The sequence below is a fragment of the Petromyzon marinus genome, chromosome 31 (assembly GCF_048934315.1).
Source record: "Petromyzon marinus isolate PM22_M1 ecotype Great Lakes invasive population chromosome 31, UKy_Petmar_22M1.pri1.0, whole genome shotgun sequence".
In the NCBI taxonomy this organism is placed as follows: Eukaryota; Metazoa; Chordata; class Hyperoartia; order Petromyzontiformes; family Petromyzontidae; genus Petromyzon; species Petromyzon marinus.
In genome coordinates this window covers 3,647,069-3,674,007 of record NC_133697.1, presented here as the reverse complement: position 1 = coordinate 3,674,007, position 26,939 = coordinate 3,647,069, and the positions used below count along the sequence as shown (strand labels likewise).

The 26,939-nt window shown below is 56.3% G+C and overlaps 2 protein-coding genes across 5 annotated transcripts in view; one reads left to right on the top strand and one right to left on the bottom strand.

The window, feature by feature from the left end:
- The window catches only part of LOC116947661 (disheveled-associated activator of morphogenesis 1-like), a 37,849-nt gene extending 21,607 nt beyond the window's left edge, over positions 1–16,242 (top strand). For both annotated transcript variants that reach the window (XM_032963642.2, XM_076071006.1), the window contains exons 9-25: positions 266–332; positions 458–575; positions 958–1,096; positions 2,536–2,594; positions 2,838–3,019; positions 3,457–3,717; positions 3,887–3,994; positions 5,093–5,202; positions 6,576–6,660; positions 7,924–8,030; positions 8,521–8,609; positions 9,813–9,981; positions 11,329–11,436; positions 11,650–11,710; positions 12,080–12,211; positions 12,761–12,931; positions 14,425–16,242. In XM_032963642.2, the coding sequence (XP_032819533.2) occupies positions 266–332; positions 458–575; positions 958–1,096; positions 2,536–2,594; positions 2,838–3,019; positions 3,457–3,717; positions 3,887–3,994; positions 5,093–5,202; positions 6,576–6,660; positions 7,924–8,030; positions 8,521–8,609; positions 9,813–9,981; positions 11,329–11,436; positions 11,650–11,710; positions 12,080–12,211; positions 12,761–12,931; positions 14,425–14,634 (2,176 nt within the window). In that variant the 3' untranslated portion in view covers positions 14,635–16,242. The remainder of the gene's footprint in view (positions 1–265; positions 333–457; positions 576–957; positions 1,097–2,535; positions 2,595–2,837; positions 3,020–3,456; positions 3,718–3,886; positions 3,995–5,092; positions 5,203–6,575; positions 6,661–7,923; positions 8,031–8,520; positions 8,610–9,812; positions 9,982–11,328; positions 11,437–11,649; positions 11,711–12,079; positions 12,212–12,760; positions 12,932–14,424) is intronic.
- Positions 16,243–17,819: 1,577 nt separating this feature from the next.
- Positions 17,820–26,939, bottom strand: LOC116947670 (retinol dehydrogenase 12-like). 3 transcript variants are annotated; one of them, XM_032963666.2, is made up of 7 exons: positions 26,708–26,939; positions 24,972–25,090; positions 24,378–24,533; positions 23,557–23,661; positions 21,945–22,151; positions 19,159–19,348; positions 17,820–18,552 (listed from the first exon to the last, which is right to left on the bottom strand). In XM_032963666.2, the coding sequence occupies exons 1-7, from the start codon at positions 26,803–26,805 to the stop codon at positions 18,450–18,452; spliced, it is 978 nt and encodes a 325-aa protein (XP_032819557.2). In that variant the 5' UTR covers positions 26,806–26,939; the 3' UTR covers positions 17,820–18,449. The 3 variants fall into 3 exon arrangements, with proteins under 3 accessions (XP_032819557.2, XP_075927122.1, XP_075927124.1); XM_076071007.1 differs by lacking the exon at positions 26,708–26,939 and adding an exon at positions 26,653–26,690; XM_076071009.1 differs by lacking the exon at positions 26,708–26,939 and adding an exon at positions 26,657–26,676.

Genomic DNA, 26,939 nt, shown 5'->3' with positions numbered 1-26,939 from the left:
AACACCAGTGACAATTATCTGAATCGGTCACGGGCCTCCCCTAGGTCGACTCAGCCTCAAATGAGTACCTGGTCCGGCGTGTCAACATCGCCCCCTATGGAGACAAAGGCGGTCGGGCGTGGTGCCAGCCACCCACCCCGTCACGTGCCGTGCCGACCTTCATAGGGTGCTCGCGAACAGCACTTGCCCCAACAGTCTGTTAAGGCTCTACGGGGGATCTTTGTAAGCGTTGTGTGTGTCTGTGCGTCTGCATGCGCCCACGCAGGCACTTGGACTTCTTCGAGATGTCGCGGAACGAGGACGAGGCGGAGATCGCGCGAAGGTTTGAGACGGTGAGGACCGACGCTCACTGCCCCCTCCCCCTACCGGCCTCGAGCAGCGTGCCCCAGCGTGGAGCCCGGGTTTCAATCTAACACGCCCCCCCCCCCCCCACTGCCCCCCGCCCCCCATGTCTCAGACGCACATCGACACGCGGAGCGCGGGGCAGATGTTCGAGGCAATCCGGAAGAAGCTGAGCTTCACGGACGCGTACCCCCACCTCATGTCCATCCTCTTCCACTGCCTGCAGATGCCCTGTGAGTGGGGCAGGCGTCGCACGAGGCTGACGAACGATGGCTCGTGATGACGACGATGGTGATGGTGACAATGATGGTGCCGGTGATGTTGATGGTGGTGGAGGTGATGTTGATGATGAATGTGGCGGTGGTGGTGGTGGTGCCGGGGATAGTGATGGTGATTTTGATGATGTTGCCGGTGATGGTGATGTTGATGATAGTGGTGGTGGTGTTATTGATGATGATGACGACGACGGTGGTGATGATGATGGTACCGGTGATGTTGATGATGGTGATGTTGGTGGTGGTGGTGGTGTTATTGATGATGATGATGACGGTGGTGGTGGTGATGATGGTACCGGTGATGTTGATGATGGTGATGTTGGTGGTGGTGGTGGTGCAGACAAGAAGGTGGGCACTACGGTGCAGCACTGGCAGCTGCTCGATCGCTTGGTGCAGCAGATGGTGCTGCAGGGCCCACGTGGGGAGGACCCAGACATCGCACCCCTAGACAACTTCAACGTCAAGAACATCGTGCGCATGTGGGGACTGCCTCGCAGCACATCACACAGCACACCACGCGGTGCACAGCACACCACGCGGTGCACAGCACACCACGTGGTGCACAGCACTGCACAGCACACCACGTGGTGCACTGCACAGCACACCACGTGGTGCACAGCACACCACGCGGTGCACAGCACAGCACACCACGCGGTGCACAGCACACCACGCGGTGCACAGCACAGCACACCACGCGGTGCACAGCACACCACGCGGTGCACAGCACACCACGCGGTGCACAGCACTGCACAGCACACCACGTGGTGCACTGCACAGCACACCACGTGGTGCACAGCACACCACGCGGTGCACAGCACAGCACACCACGCGGTGCACAGCACACCACGCGGTGCACAGCACACCACGCGGTGCACAGCACAGCACTGCACAGCACACCACGCAGTACACCACGCAACGCAGAATACAGCACTACACAGCACATGGCACAGCACACCACGCAGTGCGGCATACACTACAGCATACCACACAGCACACTCCACAGCACATGGCACAGCACACCACGCAGTGCGGCATACACTACAGCATATCACACAGCACACTCCACAGCACACCACACAGCACATGGCGCAGCACACCACGTGGTGCGGCATACACTACAGCATACCACACAGCACACTCCACAGCACACCACACAGCACATTGCGCAGCACAGCACACTTTCCCTGATTTCACGCATCACAGATGTTCCCATTGCTTCCTCTCATCTACTTAATTAACCTCATCTCCACCATTACATTAATATGTACTATTATTAATTCTGTGTAATATGCCCAGGATAAGGCATTATATAAATTATTTTAAGATAAGATCAGCACACAGCACGCTGAGCAGCATACAACACAACAGGCAACACAACTACATCATGGGACCTCCTTTGCCAGTACCAAAATATGAGAATAGGTTTTCCCCCTTTTTCTGGCAACAAAAACGGTTGTGTTAAGTTGTTAAAACACCAAACTGAAACCTTTTACAAGGAATCATGTCTGCATTAACCACAATACTTGTGGTCAGAATGCAAATAAAAAACTCTGAAAATATATGGATTGAGACGAGGCTCAAAAGAAAGCTGTCTCTGGTGTGGACCAATCAGTTTCAAAGACAATGCCAATATATTATCAGTGTTTTTTTTATTTGCATTCTGACCACAAGTATTGTGGTTAATGCGGACACGATTCCTTGCAAAAGTTTTCAGTTTGGTATTTTAACACCTCAACGCCTGTTTTGTGGCCAGAAAAAAAGGGGAAAACCTCTTCTCAGACAACACAATGCAGAGCAAACTGCGCCACGCACACCACACCCAGAGAACAGCATCACACATGACATGCAAACCACGCCTCCGCTCTCCTCACCGATCTCCTCACCGCACGTCCTCGCCGCACGTCCGCTGTTCTCCCAGGTTGGTGAATGAAGGCGAAGTGAAGCAGTGGAAAGAGCAAGCGGAGAAGATGAGGAAAGGTGAGGAGGTGGGACGTGGGTAGCGGAGTGAGGGGACCGTGACCTCCAAGTGTTGTGACCCTATCCAACCCCTGTGAGTTCTGACCCCGTATTTGACCCCACGTGACCCCGTATTTACTAAGGCCCGTTTGATCCCCCCTAACCCCCCCCCCACACGTAATAACCCCCACGTGACCCCATGCATCGTGACGCCGTCTTGTGACCCCTGTGATCGACGTGACCCCGCGACCCCACCGCGGGTAGAGCACGGGGAGGTGCAGGGCCGCCTGGAGCGCAAGGAGCGCGAGTGCGATGCCAAGACGCAGGAGAAGGAGGAGCTGGAGGGACTGCTGGGCCGCATGAAGGAGCGCCTCGAGCGCGAGAGCCTGGAGCTGGGCCGCGCCCGAGAGCAGGCCGCCGCGCTCGCCGCACAGCTGGCCCGCACGGTGACCTCCTGAACCCCCGGCAACCCTGAACCCTGACCCCTAACAATCATGACCTTGACCCCGAGTAAGGCTGACCCTGAGCAACCCTGACCCTGAGAAACCCTAACCTTGACCCTTAACAGCCCTGATCCCTAATAACCCTAACCTTGAGTAACACTATCCTTGACCATAAGCAATCCTGACTCGGACCCGAGTCTCAGAAATGCTGCAATGACCTCAAGGACCGTAACATGGCCGGGTGCAGGGACCCCGATCTGATCCCTGGGACCCTGACCTCGTTAACCTTTAGGGATGCATGGGTGTGGGAGGGGAGGGGGGGCGGGGGTGGAGGCGTGGGGTGGGCGGGTGGGTGGGGCGATTGAAGGTATTGTGACCCCCCCCCACCCCGTGGAGGCGGTGATGATAAACCCGTGTGCGTGCGGCCCGTGTGCCCGCAGGGAGCGGTGCCCGGTGGCCTGGCCCCCGGCAGCCCCGGGCAGGACGGCTCCCTCGCCTCTTCCACCCTGGGGGGCCCCGCGGGGCCACCACCGCCCCCCGGCGGGGGGCCACCCCCTCCCCCCCCGCCTCCCCCTCCCCCGGGGGGCCCACCCGGGGCTCCTCCCCTGCCGGGGATGAGCGGCCAGGGCACCGCCAAGAGGAAGAACCTCCCACAGCCGTCGCAGCCCCTCAAGTCCTTCAACTGGACCAAGCTGCCCGAGGTGAGGGGGTGGAGAGGGGTGGAGGGGTGGGGGGTTGGCAGGGGTCATCAGAGGACAGCTGCAGGTGCAGGGAAACGATGGCGTGGTGATATGTCGATTCGTGATTGGTTGATTGGTGACGAGTTCGTGAATGAACGCCTCCCGAGTCGTGAATCCCTCCGGACCGCAGAACAAGCTCGGCGACACGGTGTGGAACGAGATCGATGACCTCAAAGTCTTCAAGGTCCTGGATCTGGAGGACCTGGAGAAGACCTTCTCGGCCTACCAGAAGCCTCAGGTGCACACTCGCCAATGTCGTCACAATCATCATCATCACCATCATTTCACCACCATCACCGCCGTTTTTATCAATATTATCAATATGACGCCTTTTGGCATCATCTGGTCCAACACCAATGGAGACTAGGCCCTAAGAATAGCCATCTCGGGTGTGGACCAATCAATTTCAAGGACAGTGCATATCATCAGAGTTGTCTCTTTTTGTTTGTATTTTGACTGCTTGTGTTGTGGTTATTGCAAACATGATCCCTTGTATAAAGGTGTCGGTTTTGGTGCCAGATAAAAGGTTAAAAACCTATATATAGTACACTTGATCATCGATTATCCGGCTTCCAAAATAAATCCAGAGGTCCCGGGCCGATTTGGCGAAGCCGGCAAAACCGCTCCAAAGGCTATAATCAGTCCGGCCATCGGCACAGTGTGCGTGGTAAAAAAAAGTAGCAATGCTTGATTACAGTGTTAAATATTACATATGGTACATTATACACTACATTCAACTTAAACAATCACAATACTGGACGTATATACATCGCCCCGTGCAGAGCCTTCAAGATTGGAGTGGTAAGTATGGTACAGTAAATAAAGTAACATTTTAAAGTAGGACTTTTGTCAGTTTGTATGTTCATGCCAATTTCAGTGTCAACTAATTTAAAACACTAGAAAAATATGTCACGTGACAATGTGCAAAAATAAGCTAGATGATTGATTATCCGGCGTTTTTGAAAAGCCAGCGCCCCCTCCTCCCCCCCGAAGCCCCCGGATAATATAATCGATGATCGACTGTGCTCGATAACGCAGAGTTCTGTGTTACTCCGCTGACCACGATCGGCATCTCGAGCACGGGCACCATCATCATCGTTTTCATCGTTGTCTTCGTCACCGACCAGGACCATCATCATCATCATCGTGACCATCCTATCAGCTACCGGTATCATCATCAGCAACCGTCAACATGAACGCCACTGTCATTATCAGCGTCATCATCGACATTACCATCCCCACTATCGTCTGAACCACAAGCAACGTCATCATCACCACCATCTCCTCCGTCACCGCAGGGGTTGAGCTGTTGCCCCCCCCCCTCTCCCCCCACCAGAGGGATCACGTGGGCTCGACGGAGGACATCTTGAACGCGAGCCGGAAGGCCAAGGAGCTGAGCGTCATTGACGGGCGCAGGGCCCAGAACTGCGTCATCCTCCTTTCTAAGTGCGTGGGGGGGGGGGTCGCCTGGGGCCTTGCTACCGATGGCGGTGATGGTGTTGATGGTGTTGATGGTGTTGATGTTACTGATGGTGTTGGTGGTCTTGATGTTACCGGTGGTGTTGGTGGTGTTGGTGTTACCGATGGTGGTGTTGATGTTACCGGTGGTGTTGGTGGTGTTGTTACGGTGGTGTTGGTGGTGTTGATGGTGTTGGTGGTGTTGGTGGTGTTGATGTTACGGTGGTGTTGGTGGTGTTGATGGTGTTGGTAGTGTTGGTGGTGTTGATGTTACGGTGGTGTTGGTGGTGTTGATGGTGTTGGTGGTGTTGGTGGTGTTGATGTTACGGTGGTGTTGGTGGTGTTGATGGTGTTGATGTTACCGGTGGTGTTGATGTTACCGGTGATGTTGATGTTACAGGTGATGTTACCGGTGGTGTTGATGTTACCGGTGGTGTTGATGTTACCGGTGGTGTTGATGGTGTTGGTGTTACTGGTGGTGTTGGTGGTGTTGATGTTACCGATGGTGTTGATGGTGTTGTTGATGGTGTTGGTGATAGTGGTGTTACCGGTGGTGTTGGTGGTGTTGATGTTACGGTGGTGTTGGTGGTGTTGATGTTACCGGTGGTGTCGGTGATGTTGATGTTACCGGTGGTGTTGGTGGTTTTGATGTTACCGGTGGTGTTGATGGTGTTGATGGTCGTGATGTTACCGGTGGTGTTGGTGGTGTTGATGGTGTTGTTGGTGTTACCGGTGGTGTTGATGGTGTTGTTGGTGTTACCGGTGGTGTTGGTGGTGTTGATGTTAACCAGTGGTGTCGGTGGTGATGGTGTTGTTGGTGTTACCGGTGGTGTTGGTGGTGTTGATGTTACCGGTGGTGTTGGTGGTGTTGATGTTACTGCTGGTGTTGGTGGTGTTGGTGGTGTTGATGTTTCGGTGGTGTTGGTGGTGTTGATGTTACGGTGGTGTTGACGGTGTTGATGTTGCCGGTGATGTTGGTGGTGTTGATGGTCGTGATGTTACCGGTGATATTGGTGTTGTTGATGTTGCCGGTGGTATTGGTGGTATTGGTGGTGTTGATGTTACGGTGGTGTTGGTGGTACCTGTGGTGTTGATGTAACCGGTGGTTTCGGTGGTGGTTATAATTATTTATGCTACTGATGTTGTTAATGTTACAGATATTGTTGTTGTTGGCAGTGATGTTGAAGTTGGTGGTGGTGATGATGTTGTTGGTGGTGGTGTTGATAACGGTGTTTATGTTACTTATGTTAGTGACGGTAATGATGATGATGTTGGTGGTGGTGATGTTATTGTTGGCGGTAGTGGTGATATTGTTGACGTTGCTGATGTCGTTGATGTTGTTGATGCCACGTTCACCTCAGGTTGAAGTTGACCAACGAGGAGATCAAGCGCGCGGTCATGCAGATGGACGAGCACGAAGACCTCCCCAAAGACATGCTGGAGCAGGTGGGGCTCTCACTCACTCACTCCCACTCACTCTCTCACTCTCACACCAATACCAATACAACCGCCATTGGCCACGAGGTGACGGTGACGTCCCCACAGCACCTGTGCCAGGCTAGGTGCACTTTGAAGCCACGTGAAGTGTCGAAGGCTCGCTGACAGGAGGTCTCGGCACAGACCCAGCAGGTGCCATGGGTTGGCTGACTGAGATGACCGGTAGATGCACCACCAGCTGTAACACCCTACTGTGCCAACTTTCTACACTTTAGCTACCCGGACACCGCTGGTACCAGTCATTGGCAAGTCCACTCAGCTCCACGTCCTCCTGTACCACATCACTCCATCTCTTCTCTAGCCCGTGCTTCACCATTTTAGCTCCCTCGATCCGGCCAAACAAAAGCTGTTTAGGCATGCGGTGGCTGGGCATGCGGGCTACATGACCCAGCCAACGCAGCCTTGCCTGCCGGAGGAGTTACCGATGGGACTTTGTCCAGAACTTTCAAGGATTTGTGAGCTCCTCACACAATCCAGCCTGGTTAAACCCCGGATGGATCGTAGGCAGGCCAGCCTAAATGTTTCTAACCGGTGACGATGTTCCATTCAGGGAGTCCACGTTTTGCTAGCATAGAAAAGGGAGGGGGTGACCGTGGCCAAGAAGACCCAAAGCATCATGTGGAGGGGCAGACCAGGTAGCTGCCACACAGCATTACACAGCCGATGAACAGATGCTGCTGGACTGATTAGGAGTGAGACCTCTGCTGTCAAACCGGAGCCGGTCATGAGCACACTGCCCAGGTGTGGAAAACTCTCCACTCTCTCCACAATTGTCCCATCACCAATTGTGAGTTGTGGGGGTGGAGTGTCCAATGGTACAAAATACCCAGGCAGGTGCTTAGCTTTGGTGGGCTGATGGTAAGGCCCCACCTCTTGGTGGGAAGCTCCTGGTTCAGTAGCAGCGTCTCCAATTCCTCCCCTGAGTGAGCAGCAATCAACAGATCATCAGCATACGTAACATGGTTGACCAATAGGGAGCCATCCCTTGATCGCACCCTGGCATCGATCAGCCACCCACTGTATCTGTACCAGATGGAAATTCCTCTGGTACAGCCATCGAAGGTTTCACAAACTACACGGTCAAAATGGATGTAAAAACGAACACGCACACGCACACACGTGCGCCCCGTTACCTCGTGGTCAGGTGTGGAAGTCTGACTCACTGGGGTAGCGGGGTCACGGGGTCACCGAGTCACCCATATCTGCCCCCAGCTGCTGAAATTCGTGCCGGAGAAGAGTGACGTGGACCTGCTGGAGGAGCACAAGAATGAGACGGAGCGCATGGCCCGGGCAGACCGCTTCCTCTTCGACATGAGCCGGTGCGGGTCCCACCACAGCACGCAGACCAAGTACACCACGGAAACCACACCACGCACCCCACTGACGCCACTCACACCATGCACACCATGCACAACACCCCACTCGCACCACTCGCACCACTCACACCACGTAAACTACACCATGCACACCATACCACTCGCACTGCACCACTCACGCCACACACAACACGCAAAGCACCCCATGCACACCACAACGCGCAAACCATGCACACCACACCACTCACAGCGCACCACACCACGCAAACCACACCATGCACACCACACCACTCACAGCACACCACACCACGCAAACCACACCATGCACACCACACCACTTACAGCGCACCACACCATGCAAACCACACCATGCACACTTACAGCGCACCACACCACGCAAACCACACACACCACTCGCACCACTCCATGCCATACAACGCACATCGCACCGCTCCACTGGCATGGTGAGAGTTGACACCTCCCCACCCCCCAGAATCCCCCACTACCAGCAGCGGCTTCAGGCGCTCTACTTCAAGAAGAAGTTTGCGGAGCGCGTGGAGGAGTGCAAACCCAAGGTGGAAGGTAGTCACCAACCTTCCTCACCACCCTCCTCACCCTCCACAGCCACCTCCCTCACCCACCCTCTTCACCCTCCTCACCACCCTCTTCACCGTCCTCACCCACCCTTCTCACCTCCCTCACCCACCCTCTTCACCCTCCTTACCCACCCTTCTCACCTTCCTCACCCACCCTCTTCACCCTCCTCACCACCCTCTTCACCCTCCTCACCCACCTCCCTCACCTTCCTCACCCACCTCCCTCACCCACCCTCCTCATCTTACTCACCCACCTCATCTTACTCACCCACCTCCCTCACCCACCCTCTTCACCCTCCTCGCCCACCCTTCTCACCTTCCTCACCCACCCTTCTCCTCACCCTCCTCACTCTGCCCAACCTCCTTGCTCTCCTCACCCAGCTCACCCTCCTAATTCTCCTGACCCTCGTCACCCTCCTCACCCTTCTCACTGGGAGCGCGTTTCTTTTTTTATCTAAGTCGGTGTGCGAGCGAGTGGGTGGGTGAGTGAACGAGTGAGTGAGTCTGTGAGTGAGTGAAGATGTGAGTGGGTGGGTGAACTTGAGAGTGGGTGGATGGGTGAGTGAACGAGTGAGTGAGACTGTGAGTGAAGATGTGAGTGAAGATCTGAGTGGGTGGGTGGGTGGGTGAGTGAACGAGTGAGTGAGTGAGTCTGAGTGAGCAAAGATGTGAGTGGGTGGGTGAACTTGAGAGTGGGTGGGTGGATGGGTGAGTGAACGAGTGAGTGAGTCTGAGTGAGCGAAGATGTAAGTGAAGATGTGAGTGGGTGGGTGGGTGAGTGAACGAGTGAGTGAGTCTGTGAGTGAAGATGTGAGTGAAGATGTGAGTGGGTGGGTGGGTGAGTGAACGAGTGAGTCTGAGTGAGCGAAGATGTGAGTGGGTGAGTGAACTTGAGAGTGGGTGGGTGGATGGGTGAGTGAACGAGTGAGTGAGTGAAGATGTGAGTGAGTGAAGATGTGAGTGAAGATCTGAGTGGGTGGGTGAGTGAGTGAACAAGTGAGTAAGTGAACCAACGAGTGAGTGAGTAAACGTGAGTGCGCGTGCTTGGCTGTGCAGGGTGTGAGCTGCCTGCAATTCACCCCCTCGCGTGCCGGACTTCGACGGCGCTCGGCGCTAAGAGCAGCGCTCGCCTCTGGAGTGTGTAAAAGCTGCACGGGGTGGCGGGGGGTCTTTGTCGTTGTCTGGGTAGCGGTGCTGGAAGCGTCGCGCGAGGCGCTGAGCTGTGAAAGTCTGCGACAGCTCCTGGAGGTCGTCCTCGCGTTCGGAAACTTCATGAACAAAGGCCAGCGAGGGAACGCGTTCGGCTTCCGCATCGGCAGCCTCAACAAGATCGCCGACACCAAGTCCAGCACTGACAGGTGCCGCCACCACCACCACAGCAACCACCGCCACCACCACAGTAACTGCCGCCACCACCACAGCAACCCCCACAACCAAAGTAACCACCACCGCTACAGTAACCACCACTATAGTAACCACCACAGTAACCACCGCCACTACTGAAGTAACCACAACCGCCAACAAGAACAACAACCGCCATTCGCCACTAAGTGGCGGTGACGTCACCAAGGCGCTTGTGCCAGGCTATATGCACGTTAAGGCCACATGAAGTGTTGAACGCCCGCTGGCAGAAGGTCACGGGACAGACCCAGGTGCCATGGGTCGACTGAGACGACTGGCCGATGCACCACCTGTTCCCCCTACTGTGCCAACTTGCTGTGTTTTAGCCACCCGACGCTCTGCTCATTGTTGTGAGCATCGCTCCTCCGCCCTCCGTTGTTGTTGGAGGGCGACTGCCTCCAACTGCCCAACAGCGTCCTTCATCAGCCTCCTCCACAGAGGACGATCTTGACACCGCTGGTACCAGTCATCGGCAAGTCCACTCAGCTCCACGTCCTCCTGTACCACATCACTCCATCTCTTCTCTAGCCCGTGCCGCGCCTGTTTAGCCCCCTCTATCCGGCCGAACAAAAGCTGTTTGGGCATACGGTGGCTGGGCATGCGGGCTACATGACCCAGCCAACGTAGCCTTGCCTGCCGATGGGACTTTTCCCAGATCTTACAAGGATTACTGAGCTCTCACACAATCCAACCTGGTTAAGCCCAGGATGGATCGTAGGCAGGCCAGCCGAAATGTTTCTAACCGGCGAAGATGTTACATTAGAGGGGGCCACGCTTCGCAAGCGTAGAGAAGGGAAGGGATGACCGTGGCCGAGAAAACCTAAAGCTTTGTGTGGAGCGAGAGACCAGGTAGCTTTCATACAGCGTTACGCAGCCGATAAAAAGATAATGCCACTCGACTGATTCGTAGTGATGCCTCTGCTGTCAAATCGGAGCTGGTCATGAGCACACTGCCCAAATATGGAAAACTCTCCACTCTCATCACAACTGCCCCATCACCAATTGGGAGTTTTGGGGGTGGAATGTCCGATGGCACAAAATACCCAGGCAGGTGCTTAGCTTTGGTGGGGCTGATGACCCCACCTCTTCGTGGCATGCTCCAGGTTCAGCAGCAGCGCCTCCAATTCCTCCTCTGAGTAAGCAGCAGTAACCACCACCACTGCCAGCAATATAAACATCCATCCTCATTACTCCCCGCGTGCCGCGTTGCCTCTATCTACACGGATCTCGCAGTCGGTGGGGACGTGGACACTCCCTCCCCCTCACCGTGCCCCCCCCCACCCCCCTCACCGTGTCTCGTGCAGGAACATCACCCTGCTGCACTACCTCATCACAGTGCTGGAGCGACACTTCCGCGGAGTGCTGGCCCTGCGTTCTGACCTCCAACACATACCGGATGCCGCCAGGGTCAAGTACGGCCTGCGCACTACACCAGAGACCGACACATGGAGGGTCAAGCGGACCGACACCCGGACGGACACACAGATAACCAAATGGATGTCACGTGGATGGACACGTGGTCGGACACACGCAGACTCCTAGAGACGGACATCTGCTTTGCCTATTATCTTCAATCTCATTCGTAATCCCCCCCCCCCTCCTCACCACCCCCTCTCCCCCCACAGTTTTGTGGAGCTGGAAAAGGAAATAAACAACATCAAGAAGGAGCTCAAAAGCGTCGAGGACGTGAGTGGTGACACCAGTGCACAGCAGCTACAACAGTACCCAGGGTGGCACCCAGGACGGCATCTAGGGTGGCACCCAGGACAGCACCCAGGACGGCACCCTGGGTGCTACCCTGGGTGCCGTCCTGGGTGCCACCCAGCACAGCACCCAGGATATCACCCACGACCTAGTTCACAGCTACCCAGCACAGGTGGTGCCGTGAGCACTGGTCCTGTCCAGCACGACCCCTGAGACCCCTTGACCCCATACCGTGGGGGAGCCCCCCCCCCCACTCCACTCCCGCACCACCAGAAACAGCCCTTATTGATGTGGCGAGGGCCCCCCAGCGATGAGCCCCCCCATCCTGACTCGGTGCCCCTTGCCCCCCAGGAGCTGGTGTACCAGCGCGCCAACCCATCGGGCCAGGGGGATAGGTTCGTCCCCGTGATGACGAGCTTCATAAACGTGGGCAGCTACCGTTTCTCCGAGCTCGAGGAGGCGCTGTGCGACGCCAAGCAGAAGGTAGGTGCCGCGCGACAGCTGCCACAGCTGCCGCAGCTACTGCAGCTACCACAGATACAGCTTTCGCAAATACAGCTATCGCTATCACAGCTACAGCTACCACAGCTACACTTCCGCAGGGCTACCAAAGCTACACTACCAAAGCAACACTATCACAACTGCACTGCTGCAGCTATCAGAGCTTCAACTGTAACACAACTACCGCAGCAACAGGTGTGTACAGGAACCTGTACAGTCTTTCCTCAAGTAACCGCCACCCCTCTCTCATCCCCCTTTGTCTCCCCCTTCCCGTTTGTCATTTCCTCTCCCCCTCGCACTTCCACCTCCCTCCCCCACCATTCCCCATCACTTCCCCCCCCCCCTGCTCCCTTCCCCTGCCCACTTCCTTTTCCCCTCTCTCCCCATCTTTTGTCCCCTATATCCCCCCCCCCTGCCGCCTCTCTCGCTCTCCCTTCTCTCTCCCCCTGTTGCTCTGCTTTCTGTATCCCTCCGTTACTCCCCCGCTCTCTCTCCCCCCCCACCTCCCCCCCCCCACCCCCACGGGCTCAGTTCAACTGGGCCGTGGGCCACTTTGGGGAGGATGCGAGCCGCTCGCAGCCCGAGGAGTTTTTCGGGATCCTGGACACGTTCCTGCAGGCCTTCACTGAGGCCCAACACGAGCTGGAGGACTCGAGGAAGAAGAGGGAGGAGGAGGAGAAGAGGGCGCGCCTCGACGCACAGGTGGGTCGCACACGGGTAGAGGGGTCGGGTCAGAGGTCAACTCAGGGCTCGGATCAAGAGTGAGAGGCCACAAATGGCTTAGTGTTTGTGATCGTTGAGGAACTGAAAGGTGGAATCGAGGCAGTTTGAGTAAAAACCTGAATCAAACGCGAGTGTTAACTATTTTATTTTATCCATAATAGAGGTTTTTGGGTTAGATCGCATAAATATCTAAATGTGTCGTTAAAACCCACCACCACCGACACAGCCAACTAGTAAGGGTTGTCACGTAAACAGAATGTGCCAATTCGTCACAAGTACAGCACACCGGTGTGTTGGAGGTACAACCCACTGAGTTATATAACTATTTTTAAGAAGCAACCTGGCCACAAATTATAGCTCAACGAAGTGGTTTATCACATGCAAATTTATAGCAGCCAAATAATCTAAACTCGTGTTTATAAATGTGCAGGGGAAAACTGGAGGACCTGGAGAATAACTCGCGCAACTGCGGGAAGAACATGCAAACTCCACATATACAGCAGGCGTCAGGGTCAGGATAGAACCAACGACCTCCTGCATACCAGGCGAGAGAGATAACATCTCGCCACTGTGGCGAGTGATGTTTACAGGCCGAGGCCGTAAACTGGCCACGCTGGGGGGGGGGGGGGGCACCCCGGTTTAACCGCGGGCGGCGAAATCCGGATTTTAGTAGCGCTGGCTCAGCCAGGCGTTCTCCTCCGCAGCCGCACGGCAATGGAAATCGCCTCCATCTCGTGGCACAATGTGGCCAGAATAAAAGTACAAAAAAATCTGACAGCTTCACTGCAAAGGGCGACAACGAGGACTGGAGATCCTGGTTCTCGGAGAGAGATAGAGGGGAGACCATCAGAGGACCCCCTGGTTCTCGGAGGGAGTGGACGAGTCTCTGCGCCTCTGGGGCGAGATTCTCGGGTGGTGACAGTGCCATCCCAGAAGGAGGATCGGGAGTTGAGTCGGTGACATGTGGTACATTATATTCTTAGTTTTTTCGGTAAAGTCACGTTGAAGAGAAACAAAAATAAATTTTTTATCTCTTCAACGTGACTTTACCGAAAAAACTAAGAATATGAATTACTGCAGTCACGAAAGCTTTAAATCAAAATGTGGTACATTGTCGAGGCTTTGGTTGATGGGTAGGTTGTCATTCCATTATATTTGACAGATGCAATAACTGGTCTGGGACGGTTCTTGCTGTTGTTTTACTGCCTTGCCCAAGCCTGGGAATTGGTGTACTTATACAATTTGAACTTATATACTATCTCTTTTACGTATTTATCTTTAGTGATTTGCTCTCCTTTCCTATACGTTGCACTCCGATCGTGTTTTTTGTACTGTTTGTTGTTGTAACTTTCTGACCCTGTGCCCCCTAACTGCGACATCTGCGAGATAACAAAAAAAGCTTCGTAGCTCATCGGATTTCCCCCCAGTCTAAATAAAGATTCCGATTCTGCCTCCCCTGTCGGCCGCCGCAGATGAAGGAGCAACGCGAGCGGGAGCGGAGCGCGCGCCGCGCGGCCGCGGGCCCCGACGGGGACCAGGGCGAGTTCGACGAACTCGTGTCGGCGCTCCGCTCCGGCGACGTCTTCGACAAGGACCTCCTCAAGGTCAAGAGGCAGCGCAAACGCGTAGCCAGTGCCGTGCCCGAGGCGGGCCGTGAGCGCAACACCATGGGCCTCTACTGAGCGCCCGGGGCTAGCCGGGGTGACCCGGGTTCCACCGCCGCCCGGGGCGACCCTGGGGCGTTGGTGGACCGCATCCGGGTGCCAGGAGTTGATGCGTACCGCCGACATCTGGTTACCGGCGATATCTGGTTACCGGCGTTACGCTGAACTTTGAGAGGTGTGCGCGGGTTTGGTCTTCGGTGCCACGCTCAACAACGGCTCGTTGGCTAGGAGGAGGGGTCCTTAAAGGACTTCGGGGGGGGGGGGGTGAGGTGAGGGGGGGGGGTCAGCTCACACTGGAGTTAGCACTTCTCACACTCGAGTTACCACTGCTCACACTCGAGTTACCACTGCTCACATTGGAGTTAGCACTGCTCACGTTGATGTTAACACTGCTCACACTCGAGTTACCACTGCTCACACTCGAGTTACCACTGCTCACACTCGTGTTACCACTGCTCACGCTGATGTTAGCACTGCTCACACTCGTGTTACCACTGCTCACGCTGATGTTAGCACTGCTCACGTTGATGTTAACACTGCTCACGCTCGTGTTACCACTGCTCACGTGTTGACACTGTTAAACCTCATGTTAACTCTTTGCCACTGCTAACGATTGTGTTAACCATTTATCGTGCAACCACTGCTGCTCGCGATGATGCAGAAGGGTCAGCGAGGACCACGATGTCAGACAGGTCAGGTGGTGACCCTGACCCCATGAAGTCTGACCCCATGGGGTCTGACCCCGGGTCTCCGTTTGTCCACGCACTGCGTTGATCTCGGCGTGTCTCACAGTGAACCCAGCCCTGGCCAGTACCACAAGAAGCACTCACTTTCTCAGTATTTTACACAACGCTGCAAGTCTGGCTTAGCATAGGGAATATTGGCACAAGGCACACTACCACTAGAGTACAAGGTATGTCTATCCAAGGTGTCAAAATGTAAATGTGTACAAGTCCTGGTGTGCACTCGACTCTTGTACATACCGGTGCTGACGTATGGCACACCGTGGTATACAGGGCCACCTTCACTGTTTGAATGTCCACGATCTACGCGAGTCTACTCTAGATACTCCTGTGGGGACCGGTTTATGACGAACTCTGTACGTGGCGAGGTGGAGGATGTGGCTGGTGCCGGAATCTCCCCCAGAGCCGCGTGTCCCGGACTCGTCCGCCTGACACGGAGCCCTGACCCTGGCGTTGTCGCGGCTACCACAGCGGGCGCGGCTGTCGAGTGCGCAGGCGGGGCAACTACTCCGTGCATTGGACAGCAGGGGAGGGGAAGCCCTTTTAATCCCTTCACCCTGACCCGTCCCAAGCACTAGCCCTAACCCTGACACTGACCCTGTCACATTACAATCACTAACCCTACCCCAGACCTTGACATATCCCAAACACTACCCCTGACCTTGAACTTGACCCCTAACTTCGTGACTTTCAAGGAGACGGACACAATCGTGGTGCGGCATGACAGCCTCTCGTCACTCATTCCCCGCGGTATATTCTTTCCCCGTCTCTCTCTCTTTTCATCTCCCACTCGGGGTGGGATGAATTCGTGCATCGTATATGGATGGACAGACATCGCCGCCTCTGCATGTATCGTGGAGATCAAGAATGTACGTGAATCGGAGTCGTCGTTCTTGACCTTATTTCGCGCGGGTGGAAACTGCGCGGCCGGTCGCGATTCACGGTCGGCGTCCAAAAGTCGCGCATGAACTTCATCCCCAACCACGCTCCCTCCACCCGCCCGCCCGCCCACCCGCCCACGTCTTCCCGTCCCCACCACCCCCTTACCCACTTCTATTCCCTCCGTCCCGTGGGCACAAGTGCAGTGGAAAATTAAAGATGAACCCCCCCCCCCCACCTCTCCCCACACATTGCAGGGACTGCGGCCACCCGAGCCCCACAGCGCACCGCGTTGCGGTTTCCCACGCGGCCTGCTCTCGGACGGCGGGTTCGGGGCCGCGTTCTTTGTACGTGCAGTTTACAGGACACGTGCAGTCCCCTGCTCCTTGCACTCGAAGAAAAAAATCGCAGTTGCACCGCCTGCACACTCGATAGCTACTGCACGCCGCTTGGTGTGATGCGAGTGGAGAATGGAGCGTTGAGTGGAACAGATTTATGTCGATATGGAGGGGGTCCCGGAGGGGGCTCAGCTCGGCCCCAGCCCGGAATGGTTGGGTCGGCCCTGGGTCCGGGTTACTCTGAGCTAGATCTGCAGTGAGGAAGTGAACGGGCCCAGGTCTCCCCCTGCCCACGGCGAGACGGAGCGAAGATTAAAACGGAGTACCAGCCCCGGTGCTCACCCCTCTCTCTCTCTCTTCCCCGACTCTCCGCATTCCTCCCTCACGGTGGCGAGATGTTAACCAACTCGCATGGTATACGGAAGATCGTGGGTTCGATTCCGACCATAACCATATCTGTATATTTGGAGTTTCTCCCCGTGGTCGCCTGGACTTTTCCGATGTACCCCTCCACATTTAGAGTATTTGGCTGCTAAACATTGCCACATAAGCCACTTCGTTGACCTATCACTTGTGGCCAGGTCGCGTCTGAAAAAATATCTATATAGCTCAGTGGGCTTTACCTGGTAAGTTAAACATAGCCGAGTTCATAGTTCACCCCGCTCTCTCTCACTCTACGACCAAATCGCCCTGAACGCACGCGATCTCGTCGGATCTCGAATGCTCCGCGGGCTTCTGGTTCATGGTTGCTGCTCGGATGGGAGAGACACTTGGGAAGAGCATTGCTGACAGATGTACGCACAGCAATGTATGCCAGGAGATGGCAGCACATCAACGGATTATTGAAACTATCTGAGGACAAACTCTCACTTCTAGCAGAAGTCATGACCAAGCATCCCGATCCAGCAGCGCCCTCCTGCCAAGAGTCCTGATACTCGGCGAGGACTTCGTGTGTGTGGGACCCCGCTAATCTTTCTACTCTACCCCCCCTTCCGACGCTCAAGCTGGGGGCGGGGGACCGGGATGGGATCCCTGGCCGTTGAGCCTCTTGCCCCCTCATTGTAATTAGCCATGCCGGTCTGTGTGGGGTTGCCAAGGGATCCCGTGCCCTCCACTGCCACATTTTGCCCCCATGCTCCCTGGGCTTCGTCATGAGCGACGGGGGTGGCCCGTGGGAAGGCGAGCGATGAGGTGGCCGGTGTGCACGCCTCTGTCCGTAATCATCACGCTCGCGAGCTTCGTGTCCTTGACGCGACGTTTAATGGCACGCGACCGTTTCTCGACGAGCCACGCGGCCTGCACTCGGCCCTCTGAAAGGAGGAGCACGCGCTGCGTGGAGCCGACACGAGGCCCTAGCCGGACACCGCCTCCACCCATGTAAACAATGTGCGTGTGCGTCTGTCTGGGTGTGTGCGTGTGCAGCGGCAGTGTAACGGTTAGCGCGCCGTGCTACGAACCCGGCGCCCGGAGTTCGATTCCCGCTTGCGACCATTAACAGTGACGAACCGGTCCAGGGCTTATTCTAGGTCGACTAAGCCTCAAACGAGTACCTGGTGCAGTGTGTACGCATTGGCACGAAGGGAGACAGGCGGCCGGGTGTGGTGCTATAGTCTGGTAAGGCTATGCAGGGGATCTTTGGGTGGAGTGGTGGCGCAGTGCTTAGCGCCCCGCGTAACGAACCTGGCTACCCGAGTTTGATTTATGCTCGCAGCCACCCTCTGCGATGAATAGCTGCCTGTGTCAGTGCGTGTCTGCCCGTGCGTGCGTGCGTGCGTCTGGCTGCGTGTACGCGGCACACGACGCAGTCCCAGCTGGTGCTCGAGTTGTTGGGCGGGAGGGTCCTTGAGACCAGTCCCCAGGAGCGCGACGCCGCTCACTCCCAGCGAACGCCCAGCAGCCGGCAGCTCTCGGCCCAGAGTCTGCGCGCCGTGGGGTCGCGGCGAGCCTGCCACGCCACGGCCGCCTCGGCACAGTCACTGTAACGAGACGAGACCGGCCCGGTCAGGTCCCGCAGCGCCTCCATCGGCATCGGCCTCCCCCCTCCTGCCCTGCAGGAGCCTCTCTCTGTTTGGCAACAAGAGTCAGGATTCGCCGCAGGCTGCGCGAGCGCCGACTGAGGCGTCGGCGACGCACGAGACGGTGAAAATGGGTGGCGCCTCGCCCGGCCGCCCTCTTCTCCGATGTACTGATGTTGACACGCCACACAGCCACTCGTTTAAGGCCGAGTTGATCTCTGGGAGGCTTTAGACCGGTTCAGATATCATATCACTCGTCACCACTGTTATGCGTGGACGGGTACTGCACCACATCCCCCCACTGTGTCGCCTCAACAAACTGTTGGGGCAAGTGCCGTTAGCGAGTAGCATCTATGACAGACGAGGGGGTGGTGTGGCCCGGACCACGTGAACACCACCATGGCAGGCCGTCGAACACGCAGCTCTGCCGACCTCCAGTGTCTCAATGTGGAACCGATTCTGACTTGACGCTCAGGTTCAGCACGGTTCTGAGCCGGCTCCAGCGCCGCGGTCTAACCCCCGAGCCCCCCCCCCCCCACACCGCTCCGGACCGACGGACGCCCGCACCTGAAGTATCCCCCGGACAGCGCCGATATCTCGGGGGCCACGGCGCAGAACACCGAGGTCTGCGCTCCCTGCTCGGCCGTGCGGATGAACGGGGAGAAGAGCCACCAGGCCAGCGTCATGAGCTTCGAGTGACGCGGAAGCTCCGAGTGCACCGTGCCCGGGTGCACGGCGAACGCCGACACGCCGGTGCCTACGCGCGAGGGAAAAACGTACGTGTGTTAAACTTCTTTCGCACCGTACGTGGCCAGCAGCGCTAATCGGAGGTGCGGGGGGGGGAAGGACAACAAACTAAACACAAAAAGAGCAGTTCTCAAGAAATGAGTTTTCAATCGAGATTTTAAAGGGCACGGCTCCAGTGGCTTCCTAATATCGGAAGGAAGAGCGTTCCAGACGGCCGCAGAAGCGCATCTGAAAGCTCGCGGTGCTCTATGGTTGGCCGAACATCCACTGCGAGGATGACCGCAGTTCGCGTGATGGTTCATGTTCCTTGACGAGATCAGCAAGGTATTGTGGTTCATTCGTGACAAACACTTCGTGTACAATGAGCGCGACCTTTACGCTTGCTGCTTAAGGACTGACGCATATGCCCAGTGGTAGGATGGGGGGGGGATGGGGGGGCAATCACCCCCCGCAACTTGGGAGGTTTCTGGATCCGCCTCTACAGGTACTGCACTTACCAGCCCCCAACCTCGCTCCCCCCCTCACCACTTTTACCGCACACCAATATTCAAAGGCGATTGTAGCCGCTGTGTACTACGTAGCAGCTTTTGGGCCGTCCATAAATGACGTCACGCGATTTTGGACGATGTTTGACCCCCCCCCTTGTCACACGGCGTCACACAAAGTCAGACCCCCCCCCCTCAAATGTGACGTCACAAAGCTCTGCCCCCCCCCAACCATATTTCCATTTTGAGAATAAAACATGCTTCAAATCGCTTTAAACTATTGTCATTGTAGTGCGTATTTAACGTGGCGCTGCACTGATGTTATAGAAAACATTTATTAAAAAGTATATTTAATTAAGTAGAACGTGTTGTCTATATTTATTTAAAGTTGCGCATTTTGATGTGACGTCACATTTCTCAACCACCCCCCCCCCCTCGTAACACATCGTCACAAATGTCTGACCCCCCCCCCTCTAGGTGCGTGACGTCATTTATGGACGGCCCCTTTGTGCGTGTGTGCGGTGGTTTAAATCAATGGTTCTCAGCCTTCGTTTTAACCGAGCACTCTCCTTGCCAGACCCAACGTGGTTCTGAGAAATAGTAGATGAATAATGAACATCAATATTTTAACTAATTGTCCATTTTGTGAGGTACAGTATCTCAGCTAGCACGTAACTGCAAGCGAATAAAAACAATTAAACGGACGATCTGCACGAATGACGTCATGTGTTCGCACTCGCTGGTGACTGCTGGAAACCACATTGTTTACTATGAATGAGTTTAGAAAAGTCTTAATACGGTTCTAGGTTGCGATATGGATTTCCATTTTATCGTAGTTATTTTATATTGGCAGATTCTTACATGACTATTCACCAATGATTCATGTATGATATAATTTCACGCATCACGTACCCCCAGGGGTCCGCATACCCCCGTTTGAGAACCACTAAACTGGGTGATGTATACACTACTGTGGCGATACATTCTATCTGTTGAGAACCACTGCTTCACACAGCAGCAGCCGCACTGCCGCTTACGTCCAACCACCGGCCGCGTGGCTCGGCGGGAGAGCCAGTGGCTCGCAATCGTCAAGATGCGCGTTCGAATCCTGGTCGGGGGAGGTTAACTCGGCCCATCATCCCTACCTCCCTACCAGGGGTCGGTAAAATTTAGCACCACTTTGCGTGGAGGTCAACAGTGGTTGTACGGATAGACCCGGCCCCCGTTACAGGAGTGTGGAATTTCCACCACTGGCTCTGCAGGGCTGTGAAGAGATGTGCACCAATGCCTCGATGGTGATGTGAGCAGCAGCAGCAGCAGCGGGAGATCGATCGCTCTGATTTCTGTTGATGGAACTCGCTGACCCTGCAATACCGGACATCTGTGGGAAAAGAGCTTCACAGCTCATCGGATTCCTTCACGATAAAGATTCCGACTCCCAATCGCACTGCTGGGTGAGGTACGAGATGCACCCTGGAGACCATTGGGGATGGGCGAGGGTTAGCGACTGACGCACTTCCAAGCACTATCGCTGTTGTTATTGTCGCGACGGAGCCTCCTCCCGCGTGACTATTTTCAGGAGGGCCCTAAAGACCGCTGGTGAACGCCGCGGCGTTGCGCCGAGATTCCTCGTCGAAGCCTCACCGCGGGGACCCCAACACAACTAGGCACGGCCCTGTTCTGCCAAGAACCACTGCGGTGGCCCCATCATCAATCGCCGCAGAGCTGCGACCGCTCTCTTCTACGCGTGCCTCATCTACAAGCTTAGACCTGCACGCATTACACGCACATCCTTTGCCATACGCTAGTAGGGGGCGATGCTGCTGTGTTTAAACCCGACTGAGTGATTTGCAGGTAATTTTTCAGCATTGGGATGTTTTGGCCAATATCAGTTACATTGTGCATGTGCGAGTTGGGGTTTTTTTAAATCTGTGGGTGGAAACCAGAGAAGCGGGAGGAAACCCAATGCGGAAGAGCGGTGGAACGTGCAAACTCCACACAGCAGACGCCCGAATCAGGAATCAAACCCAGGCCCTTGTTGCTCTGAGGCACGAGTGTCGCCACTGAGCCACCACCCCGTTGGGAGCGGCGCGTGCCGTGCGGTGCCTCGCCGTTACGTGCCTTGCAGCCTGCGCACCAGGCTCCGCACGAACATCACCAGGGCCAGCTTGCTCTGGCAGTAGGCGAGCCCCGGCGAGTACCAGCGCGCCGACATGAGGTCCGAGAAGGAGATGCGGCCGAAGATGTGCCCGAGCGACGCCACGCACACCACGCGCCCGCCGTTGCGCCGCAGCGCGTCCAGCAGGAGGTGGGTGAGCAGGAAGTGGCCTGGGGGGGGGGGAAAGGAGTGTGGCGAGGGTGGAGCGTGCGGGAGAGGCTGTTAGGCAACGCTCGCCCCGCTCGATTCTCCTCTGTCGCGGGATGACGCGACGGGCGCGCAACGGTTGCGAGATGTTAACTCCCTCGCCTGGTATGCAGGAGGCACGTGGGTTCGATCGCGACCCTGATGCCTGCATATTTGGAGTTTGCACGTCTCTCTCCCAGTGCTCGTGTGGATTTTTCTCCGGGGACCTCCGGTTTTTCCCACCACATTTAGAATCAACGTGCATTTGGGGTATTTGTCTGCTATAAATTTCCACGTGATAAGCCACTTCGTTGAGCTATCATTTGTGATGGCCAGGTCGCTTGTTAAAAATAGCTATATAGCTCAGTGGGCCTTACCTGGAAAAATTAAAATAGTTCTTTAAATAGTTTCGTTTATTTTCAGCAGGTCAGTAGAGGCGCGGCGATTGGCGTGGTTGCCATCGGTGGCGAGCAGTTAAATCTGAACTGGCACTGCCCCACACACCCCCTTTGCCATATCTGCCCTGACGAGCGAAACAAAGTACTGTCTGCTCAAAACAACTCCACAAAAGGCTGACACAGCACGGGGCGGCCTTTATCCAGCTGTGGATTGACAAAGAGTTGAATAGAAACAGACTTGGCTCAAGTTTTACTTGAAAGCTGCCGCTGCTAATTTGTTTAATGTTCCTGCTGCCACGCTGAGGGAGTGGGCGATTGAATGGTGTGTCTGTGTCTCCGTGTGTGCATGGCACAAGCGTCGTAGTGACGCCACCGCCACTTAGTCGCGAATGGCGTTGTTGTTGTTGCATGGGGGGAAGTTGTAGTGTAGCGGTTGGCGTGCTGCACTACGAACCCGGCGACCCGGGATCGATCCCCGCTAATGGCCAACAACAGTGACGATTATCTGAACTGGTCCTGGGCCTCGCCTAGCTCGACTTCGCCTCAAATGAGTACCTGGTGCGGTGTGTCAATATCGTCACAAGGGAAACAAAGGCGGCTGGGCGTGGTACTGGCTACCACTTCCTCGTGTGCCGTGTCGGCCTTCGTAGGTGCTCACTAATAACACTTGCTCCTACAGTCTGTTGAGGCTATAAGGGGGATCTTTGTCTTTGCATGCGGGGAGCAGTGGCGCTTACCCGAGTTTGATTCCTGCTCATGGCCAACTCCGGTGGCGAATATCTGAAGCAGTCCTAGGCCTCAGGTCGGTCGACTCAGCATTGGGGAGACAAAGGTGGCTGGGCTTGGTGCAGACCACAGCACCCACTCTTGCGATGTGATGGCCCTTCATAGGTTCTGCTCGCTAACAGCACTTGCCCCAACAGCCCGTGTGGGCTACACGGGGGCGATCTTTGTGTTTTTGGTGTGACGGACACTGCCTTGTGCTCCTCACCCAGGTAGTTCACTCCCAGCTGCATCTCAAAGCCGTCGGCCGTCTTCTGGTAGGGGCACATCATCACGCCGGCGTTGTTGACGAGCACGTCCACCCGAGGCTCCTCTGCAAAGATTCCACGCACACACGGGCAGCCACTCGTCACTCCGCTGCTGGGCGAGTGCCTCCCACACGTGGGAGCATATAAATACTGTACAACAATGATGGTGTGGCACCGCCTCCTGCTGCCCATCCTGCAGAGGCAGCACGGGTATATTCCCACTCTGCCGTGTAGTGGCAGAGGTGGCTGTGGAGATGGTTGCGGAGCGGTAGTGTAGCGGTTGGCGCACTGCAATGCGAACCCGGCGACCTGAGTTCAATTCCCGCTCACGGACAACACCAGTGAGGATTATCTGAACCGGTCCTGGGCCTCCCCTAAGTCGACTCAGCCTCTAATGAGTACCTGATGCGGTGTGTAAACATCTCCACTACGGAGACTAAGGCGGCCAGGCGCGGTACTGGTCACCCACCCTCCCCCCCTCTTGTGCTATGCCGGTCTTCATAGTGCTCACTTACAGCTCTTGTCCAAACAGTCTGCTTAGGCTACACAGGGGATCTTTGTATCTTTGTGGAGGTGGTAGTAGTGGTGGTAGATGATGTTGTGGTGGAGGTGACAGCAGAGGAGGCGGGGGAGTTCAAAGGAAGTGATCGTTGCTGCCGTGGTGACGGTGGCAAAGATGCAGCTGGTGATGGTGGCGGAGGTGCAGCTGGTGACAGGGGGGTGCCGCTCTCTCCACCGCTGCCCTGCCGCCCCCCCCCCAGCCCCCCTTCCCCGTGCGCACCCTGCAGGAGTTTCTGTGCGAAGTCACGGATGGAGGCCGAGTTGGCGAGGTCGAGGTGCCGCACGTGCACGTCCTGGCTCCCCGACTGCGCGCGCAACTCGCTCGCCACCGCCTCGGCCTTGCGCGTGTCCCGGCACGCCATGATGACTCGTGCACCTGCGGGTCCGGGAACATCGCGCCATCACGGCAGGGCAGTCACAGGAAGTCCGGGGGCGGGGGGGGGGGGTCCACTACGAGGCTCGTAGAGTGGCCCCGTGAGAGAAATAGACCACTGGGAGATGAAGATGCAGCTTGGTGAGGTTCCGGAGATGAGAGAAACAGATTAATGACAGCAAATGTGAGATAAACGAGCGACATAGGTGAGAGCCCTCTGGAGACGTGTACAGATGCCCCACCACCTCATCGGTGCATACGACATGTGACTGCACGTGTACTGTCGGCACCACGCCAACTCGTCATGAGCCCCACTGGGCACCATAGTTGAACCTAGCACTATACGGTTGGGGGCTCGAGGTCAGGGCCACCGAGATTAGTGCCTCGGGGTCTCGGTCTGTTTGTGATTAGGGACCGGGGTCCAGCGGAGCCCACGCTCACCTCTCCTCGCCAGCTCCAGCGCCGTCTCCTTGCCGATGCCGCTGCTCGCCCCGGTCACCACCACCGTCTTCCCGTCCACGCGCGCCGCCGAGGGGCACCGCCTCCCCGCCACGTACCGCCTGCCGCACGGGGAAAGGACAGCCACAGTGGCTTGTGCCAAGCTAGGTGCACTTCGAGGCCATCACGTGCGGTGTTGAAGGCTTGTCGGCAGAAGGTTACGGAACAGTCCCAGGTGCTTTTGGTTAAACTCAACCTTTAAAAAAATATATTTGCCAGGTAAGGCCCACTGAATCATGTAGCTCTTTATCAGAAGCGACCTGGCCACAAATGGTAGCCCAACAAAGTGGCTTATCTTGCAGAAACGTATAGCAGGCAAAATAACCGGAGGACCCGGAGAAAATTCCACTGGACCACGGTGAGAACACGCAAACCCAAAACACACAAGCGTCAGCGACGGGATCAAACCCACAATCTCCTGGCGGCTGTGGCTGTGCACGTGGCTGCCTGTAATCCAGCGCTATGGAGGCGGCGGGGGTTGGTGGATCATCACACAGATTTTGTGAAACTTCCTTCCTGTGGGTATCTAGGGAGGAGCCAGGGCTAATATCATCTGTCTTATCTGTCCGCGACCAAGTGTCGCCCCTTCTCATGCGTAGGGTTTCCCCGGGTGCTCCCATTTCCTCCCGCGTGCATAATAAACACTGGCTCATTGGCTGGAGACATCTTCACCTCCGCGACTCTGTGAGTTGCGGAGGGCTCACGGTACGTGCGCTGCAGCCGCGTGAACGACGCTGCCGTTTACAGCGACGACGTGGCTGGCAGATGCACCGCCTGTGCCATGCCACTGTGCCCCCCCCCCCCCCCTGTGCAGAGGGGACAGCTGCTTGCTTGCTGGGCTGCTTGACGATTTTGGACGACTGGGTCCGTGCTGACCTGCTGCCAAATGACAAGAACGCCGTCTCGCCTCCATCGCGGAGCCGCGCTCTCCGTGACCCCACGGTCTCCGTGACCCCACGGTCTCCTTGACCCCACGGTCTCCGTGACCCCACGGTCTCCGTGACCCCACGGCGTGTGACCTCCTGGGGGTGGGGGCTCTGGATCCCCCTGGTAGACATCCAGGGTCCACCCTGCCGCGTGGCTATACTGCCAGCAGAGGGCAGTACAGCAAAAGCCATTGTACTGTACTGTTCTCCGGCGTCTATGCTCCACTGCCCTGTCCATTCAAACTCCATTAGCCAGGCAACGGGCGCAGTGTGGCGTGTTACTGGGGTCACCATTATGGTACCACGTTACCCTGGCAACGCTCATTTAACCCGTGCAAGGTAACGTATATATATAGTGACGCCTCCGAGGTAACGTATCCATGGTAACGCGTGCAAAGTAAGGTATGCATGGTAACGCGTGCAAGGTCACGTACGCATGGTGACGCGTGGAAGGTAACGTACGCATGGTAACGTGTGCAATGTAACGTATCCATGGTAACGCGTGGAAGTGAAGGTACGCATGGTAACGCGTGCAAGGTAATGTATGCATGGTAACGCGTGCAAGAGAACGTGTCCATGGTAACGCGTGCAAGTGAGGGTATACATGGCAACGCGTGCAAGGTAATGTATGCATGGTAAAGCGTGCATGGTAATGTATGCGTGGCAACACTCATGGTAACGCGTGCAGAGTCAGGTACCCACGGCAACGTAACGTGCCCATGGCAACGCGAGTCGCCCGTCGCCCCGCGTTACCGGAGCCGCGGCCTCATCCAGGCGAGGAACCCCGCGAGCCCGAGCAGAGTCGCTACGAAGAGGAGGAGGAGGGAGCTGGGAGCGGCGAGCGGCGCCATGGCGAGGGCGAGCGGTGGGAGACGGAGCGGGTCGAGAGGCGAGCCCCGAGTGACCCGCGCCACGTGGTGAGTGACGTGCGCAGGGGGAGGAGGAGGGGCACGTGGCGTGAGGGGCGGTGACGGGCTGCGTGTGC